Genomic DNA, 12,504 nt, shown 5'->3' on the forward strand with positions numbered 1-12,504 from the left:
AGCGTTTTCGTATTTTGTTGCATTTCAGCCACAAACTCTTATGTACTTTGTTGGGATTTTATGTAACAGAAAAATGCGAAAGAGTGCATAACTGTGAAGTGGAAGGATACATGGTTTTGGAATTATTTTCAAATAAAGTGTGAGAAGTGCAGCATGGATGTCCAGTCGGCTCACAAGAGATTTAGATTTAAAAATGACTGCAGAACATCTGCAAACATAGGGTCAGGTTTGGTTAGACACCTTTTTTCCTTAATAAAGTAAATCATCATCTTAAAACTGCTTTTTGTATTTACTGGTTTTTTTTATGCATGATGAAAATTAGTTTAATGATCTGAAATATTAAGGTGTGACCAAAAGGCAAACAGAAGAAATCTGTAAGGGGGCTAAACTGTTTTTACAGCACTGTATGCATAATTCTTCTTCCGCTTCACATTTTTGCCTTACTTTATAATAGTTTATAAAAAAGTACATTTGTTTTTGAAAGGCATTGTAATTTACATTGTGTCCAATAGTTCCTCAAAATAATTTTGTTGTTGAATTTATCTAAATCATGCTCAGTGTAACTGGTAGTTTTGCACCTAGCAGCCTATATAATAAAATAAAAAATAAATGCATGTTCAGAATATTAGTATTTGCAATCTGAAAGCCAAAGACCTCCAAAATGCTGCAGTAGCTTGTCCACTTATTCATTTTGGCTTGTCTTTTCAGACATTTACAATATCCTTTTACAAGATCTTTCTCTATGTTTGGATTCAAAGGACTTTCAAAGTTGGAAAAACGTTAAGCAATTAATGGCTTCATTAAGTAGTTCCAAGCACATTCCACCTAAACATTCTCAAATAATACTTAAATTATCCCAAATCACACAAATATGGATGTTGATCATTTATTTTTTCTAAATAAAATGACAAACACAGATCTATTACTTGTGTTATTCTTTGTAGATTTATGTGCATCACAAGATCTTGTTAACTCTTCCAAAAATGTCATATTTTCTTAAAAAATAATACCCATCCCTTTTAAGTGGTTTTATACAGTAGATTAACCCATTACAAACAGAATCTTCTAATTTCTCATTCACAAAAAAAGGCTACTGCTTTCTATCAGAGATAGCGACGTTTAATGAGAGGCACTTACATTAAACTCTAGCACAATTAGGCGTTTCATGACAACCTCAGTAGTAAAATTAATCCCTCCAATGAATTTGGTCTCAGTTCTCAATATGTCACCCCATGGGACGCAACTTCATTTCTATTCATTGACCCTCCACAAATTAAAGCTCATTTCCTGAGCGTGTGGCTATGTGGCAGCTCCCGCAGCAGGATGCATGGCTTTCATCTGCAGCAGCTCAGAAAAACCTTCCCCCTTATTCTCATTTGATTCGAGGATTAGATCTGATTACAGATTTGAGCTGGACAACCTCTGCAGCAGCCATGCAATCTTCCCTTCCCCTTTTGTCAAATTTACATAAAATTGATGGGATTTCAGCTCAAGATTCCTTCATAAGCACAACAGGGATGTGTTACAGAGCAGCCTGCTGTATTATTATCAGCAACTGGATCATCAGTGAAATAGTTAATGATCAAAACTGATAGCTTTTTAGAAATCTTTAAAATGACATTCAGCTTTTGTCATTTGCCTGCATTTATCAATGAATAGTAAACAATTTCTTTTTCACATCTTGTCTCAAATGTCATGTTTCTGCCTAATAAAATGACTACTGTTCCACAACAAGACAAAAACATGTTTTTTCTTTTGCGCTTTGGTGAAAGTGTATTGTATGGGCGTGTATGTAAACATATTCTGACAACAGCTCTCAAACAAGGAGAACCATGTGTCCCACAAGCGAAAAATAATAGTCATAACACAACCAATTTCCTTAGTCACTCTTAGTCCACATTTGGTGAAGGACAGGTCGGCAGCAGTAAAAAACAAGTAATACATCTTTTTATGTTTTGCATAATCATGAAAATATCTGTTTTATACAAAATTAAATACACTTACAGTATTTTACAACTTTTTCAGATACAGGTGAGCTCAAGCAATACTACAAAGCCTTGGCAAATGAAAATATACTAGACTGGAAATTGTGGGGAGGGATTGATAGTAATACATGTGTATCTTATGGCAAAACAACAGACACCCTGCAGCAGCAAAGTAAATCACTGGCATCACTAAAGCACAGAAAGGGTTGGTTGGGTGGTGGGTGGGTGAGGGTTAATGGTGGTGGGTGGCGTTCAAGAAATGTAAGTATGAAAATGGGAGGCAGTGAGACAAGATGTCTTAAAGGAATAATTTGGATTTTTATAAGTGAGGTGCTGTGACAGTATTACCAATAATAGCTCCCTTACTTGTTAGTTTAGTAATTTTTCAGAAAAGTAAAGAACTCAGAGCAGTGAAAGGCTAACAGCTAGTCAGAAGGGGAAACTATTTTGACAATACTAGCATCATTTCTGGATATGAGTATCAAACGAAAACAGATATCTAATGGATACAATGCTATATTAGAAGGTTTTATTATCATTAGATAATATGACCCAATGTCAGATGTATAGTATCCTTAGCTGAACAATGTCTGTACTACTGCCTGAAATTATGGGTACTAAGGATGGTATCACATTGCTTGATCATCATTGCCGCGCCAGTCAGTGTTGAAAATCTAAACCAGACGAGAGTTATTGAGTAACATTTTTCTGTCACTTGCTGTCTTGAAATTGTGGAAAAATATTCTTGTAGCCTGACGAGTCTAGCTGATAGCATTCAACCTGAGGGATTTATCATTTTTCATCAAACTCACTTAACTGTGACGAGTCTTCTACAGGTAAGTGCACTATTACGTATAATATCTCTAAAATCCAAACTATTCCTTTAAAAGGTCTGTCTCCACATTATGTTTTTATTTTACTTTAGATGATACCTAGAAATCTTGTGTTTTGTTTTGTACAGTTTGTTACCAGAAACTGGCTTGCTTTGTCTGAGCAGAAAATCTCCAGTTTCTCTGATGGCTCATAAGAGAAAGACATTATCACACAGCAAGGGCGCCCACAGTCTTTTCATGTGAGGTTACAAAAAAACAGTATCGTTTTTCACTGAGCCTTTCAGAAATCTTGTTGTCTTTAAACCTGCTGCACTAATTTCTTCTTCACCCACCAACTTGGTCTTGGATATACAAAAGAGTTGCTTATACTGAGCACATTGTCCTCACATTCTTGTTTTTTTCATGTCCATAAGGTTGAGAGTTCCTTCTCAGCATTTGGGGTCTTAGGGTTTTATTTTGAGGATTTTGGTTCAAGCTTCTCAGCAAAGAGAAACAACTGAAAGCAAGAGCATTACAAGGAGAAGAAAATGCCAACGGTCTAGGGGGGGATGATGGAGCGCTGCCCGTCCAGAAAGCTGGTCATCACACTCTCCGGGACCCTGGCATCGAGCTCTCTCACACAGGACACCCATGAAGCCGGGGGCACAGTGGCATCGCTGATGGTGGTGGCACGTGCCGCCATTCTGACAGCGCAGCATCGCGTTGTCACACACCCGAGCTGCAGAGACAAAGCAGAAAAGACAGGAAGGTTTGATTAATAGATCACCCAGTGAGAGTGGCAGATCAGAACATCAACAAGCAGCTTCACAGGGCACAAGCTGCCTCTTCCTGTCCTGCCTGTGTGGCTCTGTGTCCTTGTTGAACAGCAGGCACGTCAGGAACGGCCAAATCAAGGACATCAAATTGTATTGTAAAGGTTAGAAAAATCAACTGTATGAGAAAACAGCTGCTGTTAACAGCATAACAAAAGATTATTAGAGTAAAACATATTTCCAAAAAACCTGAAAGTTCTGTTTGTCTTAGTATTCCTTAACACATCACGCCAAGTAAACAGCCAGATTTCAGTTTTGTTTTGGCTCGGAGCTGAGTAAAAATCACTTTTACTGTTGAATTACTATTATTATGTAAAATAACATCTATAAAGTTTATTGATTTTGTCCAGTTGTTGGAAGTAGGGTGAATGTCTGTGTGACTGTTTGCAGCCACATTTGTAGGCTTGCAAATAACATTAGCGATGAAGAACGGATACAGTGATAGATATTGTGTATCGTAATAAATCTGAACTATACCATTATAATAACTTTGGGCTATATCGCCCAGCTTTAAAAGAATAGTAGAACATTATGAAGATGCCTTGCTGTATGAATGAGCTGACCACTATTTAACTACTATAAGCATTCATATGAAAAAAAGCATTTCCAGTTGGTGTTATTTTCATCTTTTTTTTCAACAAACAATACCACATGTTTAAAAAGCATGGATTCCCAGGAATAGATTGTTTTAGTGCCCATCAAATCTTTATTTATTTGAATAAAGAGTGATGAGGATGACATAAGATTATATTAACTTTTTTTTTAGATAAAACTCCACAACTCAATTATCTTAGGAAGCCTTTCCACTGGCAGAGGTGAAATCCGGGAAGAGGTAATGTTTGCACAAAGATTTCAGTGTAATTGGATATCTCCTCCTGCACAAACAGTAATCACATTTTTGGTTTTCAGTAATGTGGCTCATGCATCAGAAAAAAAAAAAAAATTGAACAAATAATAATTTTTCATACCAAAACTGATTAAAAAGGCATTGGCATAGCATTTAACTTGATCATTTACTGAGACATCGCTGGTGTTTGCTTGAATGAAAATTCCACCTGTGGATGCAGGTTTCTATCTACAGTATGACATTTGACTTTTGTGATGATGGATGCATTTCCTGTTTTTATGTGTATTGAAATATTATTTAGAAAGGAATTGTAAAGGCAAATATTGTACCATTTCTAGTCAGACGCCTTACTCCAAATGCATAATTCCGCTTTGTGACAGGTTCTTCTCAGTTTCAGCCATAAACAGTGGTGCAATATAATGAGGTTGGCAAGACACATTTAAACCAGAGACTGAGTGAAAGCTGAGACAGATTTCATGAATAGATAAAAAATATTTAATGCCAAACTGTAAATCCTAAAGATGATGGTAACTCATCTTTTTAAAATAATATGATTCCTAAATTTTAGTTGTTCTGCTATGATGTTCTATTTGATAGATTTATTTAGTGACTGGATTCTCCTCATGTTGCTTTTGTTTTTATTTCTGCTTCCTCCTGTAAATTGCTCCTCATTATAACTTGTCAGATGTCAGTTTCTGCTTGTCAGATGCTTCTGGTTATTTCTTTGCTGTCGCTTAAGCAGTCTTGTTTATTTTCTCTTCCCATTCTGTTCAGGTTTAAAGTTTTTTGGTTTGTTTACTCCACCTAAGGATAATGTGTTTCTCAATACCCTGTGATAGTTTGTTTCTTTAACCTCTGACATAAATCCCAATATTTGATGTATTTTAAAAGGGGTTTAGTTTTTTTATTTTCTGTTTATGTTTTATAAATTCTTGTAATAACTCTTAAGATCACCTTCAAACTGGATTAAAACCACTTTAATTTCTCTATGATCATTTAAACATGGTCTGAACGCCTTAAATCTGAGGAAATAATCATGAACCATTACCTCTCTCTGAAAGGCCCCCATCTTTGCATTTGACCTGAAATCTGAAAAATTCACACCCTTCAGTCAACCAGCCAATGTGCAATTATGGGATGCAAACCCTTCCCCAGCTGGGAGGGCTATGCACAGCGATCCCAGCAAATACTTATCTCTATGGCCAAGGACTTATGGCACTGTATATATTGGCACTGAGGTTGTTCATCTTCGTTTCTTGGTGAAATCATCTTATAAGGAACCAAGATCATCATGGTTGCTGCCTGAGCAGCAAGATGTGACATAGCAGCTGCACCAGCAAGAGTGTTACAATAACCTGGAGGTCAGCCGCCCAGCAGTGGGAATATAAAGGTTTTAGCCTTCGCATGAGGCCAGCATGGCCAATCCTGCTTCAATTTTTTGTATGACCAATCAGAAAATTTGCCTGCCATTTCACCAGGGTAGTTTTGTGGATGCCCAAAAAGCCGGCGAACTTTCACGCTGCCTTTCGCTGATAGGGAAAGCAGTGCATTCCAGGAGATCTCTGCAAAATCCTGCAAAGACCATTCATGTTCTGTCTGTCTTTAAAATGTCATGGTGCAGTCCTAGCTTGGTGTGATATGTCCAACTTTAGTAAAAACTACAAATCTGATTTATAATATCTAGTGTATCAAGCTGAAATAAAGAATTACTTTTTTCTCTCATCATTCCTCATTATTGCAGAACTGGTAACAAGTTGTCAGGTGATGATAACTTTTCAGATATGTCCTAAATTGCAACACTTCCTGAAAAACAAAACCAGGCTTTTACTAAAAATTTAGACAGATTCCATAAACCTTGGACTAATACAGAAAAAGTTAGAGGAAGCTCACTTAAATGATGTATGATAAATTACAGTTGCATTATGTCTACATAATATTTATCCTTGCGAATTAAAAAAAGAATTGCTTTTTATGACATCATTCACTCCTGAACTCGCACTGGCAATAAGCGAAGATGCAGCCACAGTCGGCTAAGCACCATGCAGCACAGCCTCTGCAGACATATGTGTGCCGGACATCTCTGTCAGATGTGTGACATTTTAACAGTGTAACTGTTGTGACAGCTCCGTCCTCAGGCTTCAGTGGTACATGAAGCAACAGGGAGAAAATTTCTCTACAGCAGCACCACAACTGTGGCAAGAAGGACAAACATCTGATGCAATTGGAGGGTGTGTGCTCTAAATGTCATTGCAACTTGTGCACTCAGTGTTTCTTGTTCACATAAAAATCAGATGAGCCAATCAGTACAAATTTCATCCATCAATGATACAGATAAATGCAGTTTGTGTATTTGGAGGACGGCAACTATTTTAAACTCGTCCAATTTTACAATCTTCTCATCTCTCTGAGCTCTTGGTGTCCTCTGATACTCTGCAACTGAAGTCAGAGAGATATAGAGTATCATAACATGATAAGAGGCTGGGAGTCACAAATCAATGCACTCGATCATATCTTCTTCAACTCTTCGTTTTTGCAAAAGATCAAGATCCATTGGGATGAAAGGAATCATTGTGGTGGCATGGGGCAAACCTAGTTAAAAACGTAATGTCAAAGCAACAAAACCAATATTATAAGAATCAATTATGATTCACGAAGTGAGAAAATGATAATTAAAGACAACCAAGACCCCACAGAGACAGCACCACCTCTATCTAATTACATGTAAAAGCCAAAGTTAAATCATATCCACAGAGATGCATTTAATACTTTTAAAATGCGTTTATAAGGATAGATTCACCAGTGCAATTAATCACAACTGGAGAAATTTCTCAGACACAGGATCTGCTAATTTATATGCTTGGAGCAAGAATAGTGTTGCTTCAATTACACTTGGTCAATATCTTTTGCCATGATGTCGGTGTAACCTAAAACCTTGCGTTCAGTCTTGCCTCCTCTTATCACGTTAACACACAGGCTTCATCATTAGTCTGTGAATCAAGGCTCTGAAGTTCAATATGCGCTGCTAGTGTTATGATACAGCACTCGACTGTGGAGAAGATATAATACGATCTCTGAAGACAGAATGGCAAATGCTTTCCATTTCACAGGAGAGCTGCATTAGTTAATGCTTTCTAATTTGAAAGCATGCATAAGTAAGTTTGATTATTTAATCTATGAACTATGAAAAAGCCTTAGGTAAAGCAATTATGTTTTAAGAAAGGAAATACAGAATACTGTATGTTTATATCATTTCTACCTGGGATTTTATTTAAAATATACAAAGAAATGTGTTTCTTATAGTCTGTTTAGTTTCTTATCAAAGTTCTCATGGACAGGCTTGATTTACATTGTCTAAACAGAAACAACCACAAATCCAGCTCTTGGAACCACATTTAATCTTTTTTAGTGGGTTTAGGTTAGGGTATTTATTAGCAACAAACATGGCATAATAACTACCTTGAATCTTAACTAGAGGCCTTGCTACTTTGCTCTTTGTCAGGAGAAGGAAAACATATCAAAATGAGGCGCATTCTGTGATTAGTGATTGCATTATTGTTTAGCAAGACAACGAATAGGCAAATCAGAGAAGCATAACTCACAAAGATGTCCTGGCTATTCCTTGGAACTGATAAATTTGGAAAGCTGCACTTTTGCATCATAATTTTAAAAGACTGGCAATATACAGTGCCTTGCATAAGTATTTATACCCCTTGGACATTTCTTTCATCTGATTTTCCATTATTTTATGTGATGGACCAACACAAAGTAGCACATAATTATGAAATAGATAGAAAATAATTTATGGTTTTTATGTTATTTATTTTCTTTTGTGAAGATGACCTCAAAAAAAAAAGTTCAGTCTGAGACCTCTAAATTGCATCCGGTGCAACCAACTGACTTCAGAAGCAACCTAATAGGTAAACAGAATCCTGCTATAAGTAAGTTTATCTGGTTGTACAAACAACTAAAAAACATGACACCTGATGGTGGCAGCATCATGCTATGGGGATGTTTTTCTTAAGCAGGGATAGGAAAGCTGTTAAATAAAATAAATCATTATAAATGATCCAGTTGCTGATTTTTTTCCTTCTGTTCAGGTTGGCCCTTGCTTTTCTAGACTGTTACAGTTAGTTAACTTTTGTTGTGCTACTCACAGCAGGTTCATCATCTGCCCTGACAAGATTATTTCTCTTATCTTGCTCGACGTAACTTGCAACAAATTGGCCAATCAATATTAACAATGTAAAAGACAAATATATTTGCTAATTAATTTGTCTCCCTTGATCTTGAGGCTTTGAAAATCGCATTGCGGGTGGTAAGGGATCCTATTTGCATATCCTCCCATGAATTTGCACGTCTGTGTCATTATCATATGTTTTGCCTATTCATGAAGGCAGACACGCTAAAAGGTTTGCGCCCGCACACACAATCCGATTACCACCTTGTTTGTAGATCAGCTTTGCTGATGCAAACAGTTTTGTGTGTGGTTTTGTACACCCAAATCTTTTGAAGATCAGGCCCGAAGTCTGGTGCAAACCCAACGCATCCCATCACCCCAAGAACACCATCCCCACAGTGAAACATGGTGGTGGCAGCATCATGCTGTAGGGATGGTTTTCAGCAGCAGGGACCTGGAAACTGGTCCAAGTCGAGGTACTAAGTACAGGGATGTTCTTGAGCAAAACCTGTCATTCTGCCTGTGATCTGAGACTTGGATAGAGGTTCACCTTACAGCAGGACAACACTCAAGTGATCTAAGGGGAAATATTTAAATGTGTTGGAAAGACCTAGTCTAAGTCTAGACCCCAATCAAATTGAGAATCTGTGGTTAGACTTGAAGAAGCCAACACGAAGAAGCTGGAGCAGCTTTGCCTTGAGGAATGAGGAAAAAATTACTGTTGCAAGATGTGACAAGCTCTAATTGAATAGCAGCTCTAATTGCTGCAAAACGTAGCTCTACAGGGTACTGATTTGTTGTTTGCTTCTCAAAAAAATACGTCTTCCAAGTTATAGACATGTTTTGCAATGAAATGGTAAATGAATGTGGCAAGTCACTGACTCGATGCAATCTGTTGGAAAACTTTTTAACCAATCAGAGTAATAAATGGAATTTGACTGCATTGTTTGATAACTTGAATCTGTTGGAATATATGTACTTGACTTGATTGAAGTGACTTTGTAAAGTGCCTTGAGACTATATGTTGTGAATTGGCGCTATATAAATAAACTGAATTGAAGTGAACAATCCATTTTAATTCCACATTGTGAGGCAACAACACATAAAAGATGCCAAGGGGGTAAAAACTTTTGCAAGTCAATGTGTTTTGCTAACTGGGCAAAACCTTCAGTCTCTTTCAGTCACATGTTACAAAGCTGATAGAGACATACCCCAACAGACTTGTAGTTGTAATTGCAATGCAATGTGGTACTACCAAATACATAAAACACACTTTTCCTGTTTTTATGTTTATTACTTTGTGTTGGCCTGTCACATAAAATAAAAAAAATAATAAGATTGAAATTTGTTGTTGTAATGTAACATACTGTGAAAAGGTTGTTCACAGTATGTCACATTCACTGTGTTCACAGATTTTTGACACACACTAACAAGCTGGTTTCAGCAGGTTTTTGTTTTTTAACTGGAAGACTGAGGATCACACATTTAAAAACCAGAGCTGCTGAGGCATCACATCACAGACTACAAGATTCATCTCTTCAACTACAGCCAACCCTAACCCTAACCCTAACCCTAACCCAACTTGTGAAGGTGACAGTTTAAAGGGTAAACTAACTGACCAGCAGATTGCAGTAATGGAAGATATTCTCAGAATTTGGACAGATTATATTTATTTTACCCTCCCCCATTAAATGAAAGAGATGCAATTTAAAATACTTTGCTTATCCCATAAGTCAATATGATTTGGATAGTGTTGACTGTTTTTTCTAATACTCAAGCTGTGAGTATGAAACAGTATTTGGTTTTTTTTGTGGGTTTTGTAACAAATTTTAATTTTGGCTTTGTTGTAAAAATTTTATAATTGCTAACTTAAATAGACAACAACATAATGTTTGGACTGGACTGCATAAACAAAAATTTAAATTAGGCCTCAAATAAATCCTTTTATTTTATACATTGATGAAACTTTTCAGTTTAAGAGCTTTTTTAGCTTCATGTTTAATATTTGATATGTTTGGTTTATTCATTTACTGAATTTTAGACCCAAATACAAGAGCCTCTCTCTTTTCTGTTTTTGCTTCTTTTTTATCTCTATGTGGTCACAATTAGTAGTTCGTTAAAAGTTTGTATTACAGCGTCCACTGCTGCTCGGTGTTTATTTTCATAATGTTATTACAAATAAATAAAATGATAAAAAGGCTGCCAGCTGATGTTGTCTCTCAGCCTCAGTTTTTAATTGGCTGACAGCAACACATCTTTGCAGTTGGGTCAGTAATCAGTTTACATTAACGGTCTGCTTGCAGATTTGGGCCAAGAAATTCAAACATGTTTTTTTGACTGCGGCTGAGGTCTGGCCGGGTCAGTTCCCCTCACACACCTGCAGACTCCTCTCACACTAACAGGTTTTTGGGCCCACTTGTCTTGCCAACTGACCACAACTACTGCAGACTTTTCCCGACTGGGAATCAGGACTTAAATCAGGCATAACATTTTCTAGTGGAGGGGTGCCCTACTCCAGTCCTAGAGAGCTATCATCCTGCAACTTTTAAATGCATCCCTTCCCAACACAGGGGAATCAAATGAATTGCTTGTTACCAGGCATCTGCAGAGCTGAATGACATGATGAGGGAATTCAACCATTTGATTAAGGTGTGTTGGAGAAGGGATGCATTCAAAAGTTTCAGTGTTGTAGTTTTGAGGACTGGACTTAGGAACCCGTGGTCAAGTGTGTCCCTGGGTTAAAAAAATAATGCACTTTATTACTAACCAAAGCCGATCCTAGTTTTCTTCATATCAATGATCTAGTTTGTGTCACAAACTTGAAGTTTAGTTTAGTTTGATATTTTTAGTCTGTTTATAATAGTTTCAGTGTACACCTGTGGTTTGCATTCCTGCTTACTCGGTTTCCTAAGTGCTTTAGCTTCCTGCTCTCTCACAACTGTTCCTCCTCTGTTAACTCACCTGTGTAACATTTAGTAATGCACAATATATTCATGTGTCTCCTATCCTTTAATCTATGTTTAGGTCCCAACACCTTTATATGACTGTTTAAGGCCAGTACATCGATGTCTCATGAAACCTGAACATTTGGACACAATTACATCATTGTTTTACACCAGAGTTTGGCCTATATAAAAACTGATTATTATGATGGCCATAATTTATGGTCTTTTTCATTGGAGCACATTTGAAATATTTTAACATAACAAGTAAGCAGGTTCATGTATAGTTGGCATATACTGTAAATATAAGAAACAGGCTGATGATAACCAGAATGAGGATTCTGGATATTAACAAGGCTGCAGGTTTGCACTCTCACACTTATTTACACAGATCCTGTTAAGCCTGGTGTGCCCTTATTTGATCAGTGCACTTTTGAAATTACATGCAGAGAAGTCATCATACCCTTTAGAGTTGTTTATAATTTATGAAGAAGTGCTAATTTGCTTGGTTTAATGAATCTGGCTCATTTTTAATTTAAAGGAACTCTTCTGGAACACAGTTACAAAGATCAGCTGCTCTTCTTTGATTTGAAATTCAAATATGTCAGCCTTGACCATGGGACTGTTGTTCCGTCTGACATTTTCGGTGCATAGGTGATAACCGGATGTGCTTGTTTTGCAAGCACCTAAAAGAAAGTTAGGTCAAAACAATTTTGTGCCCTTGCATCTTATGCCAATACTAAAGATTTAATAAAGGGAACATTTGTAATTGTGACAAGAACTACAATGCATTATCTAGTGAAGTGAGTTGAAAAACCCTCCCTTTATTTTGGAAATCCTTAAAGTTTTACTTTCCTCTCCTCCTTTCCTCGTTGTGAAAGCAGTGGTGCAGACGCGACTTAACACTC

At 36.9% G+C, this 12,504-nt stretch overlaps 1 protein-coding gene across 3 annotated transcripts in view; it reads right to left on the reverse strand.

Moving 5' to 3' along the window:
* Positions 1 to 872: 872 nt before the first annotated feature.
* The window catches only part of LOC124869633 (netrin-G1-like), a 111,419-nt gene continuing 99,787 nt past the window's right edge, over positions 873 to 12,504 (reverse strand). For all 3 annotated transcript variants that reach the window (XM_047367600.1, XM_047367601.1, XM_047367599.1), the window contains one exon: positions 873 to 3,536. In XM_047367600.1, the coding sequence (XP_047223556.1) occupies positions 3,298 to 3,536 (239 nt within the window). In that variant the 3' untranslated portion in view covers positions 873 to 3,297. The remainder of the gene's footprint in view (positions 3,537 to 12,504) is intronic.

The sequence above is a fragment of the Girardinichthys multiradiatus genome, chromosome 6, assembly GCF_021462225.1.
Source record: "Girardinichthys multiradiatus isolate DD_20200921_A chromosome 6, DD_fGirMul_XY1, whole genome shotgun sequence".
In the NCBI taxonomy this organism is placed as follows: Eukaryota; Metazoa; Chordata; class Actinopteri; order Cyprinodontiformes; family Goodeidae; genus Girardinichthys; species Girardinichthys multiradiatus.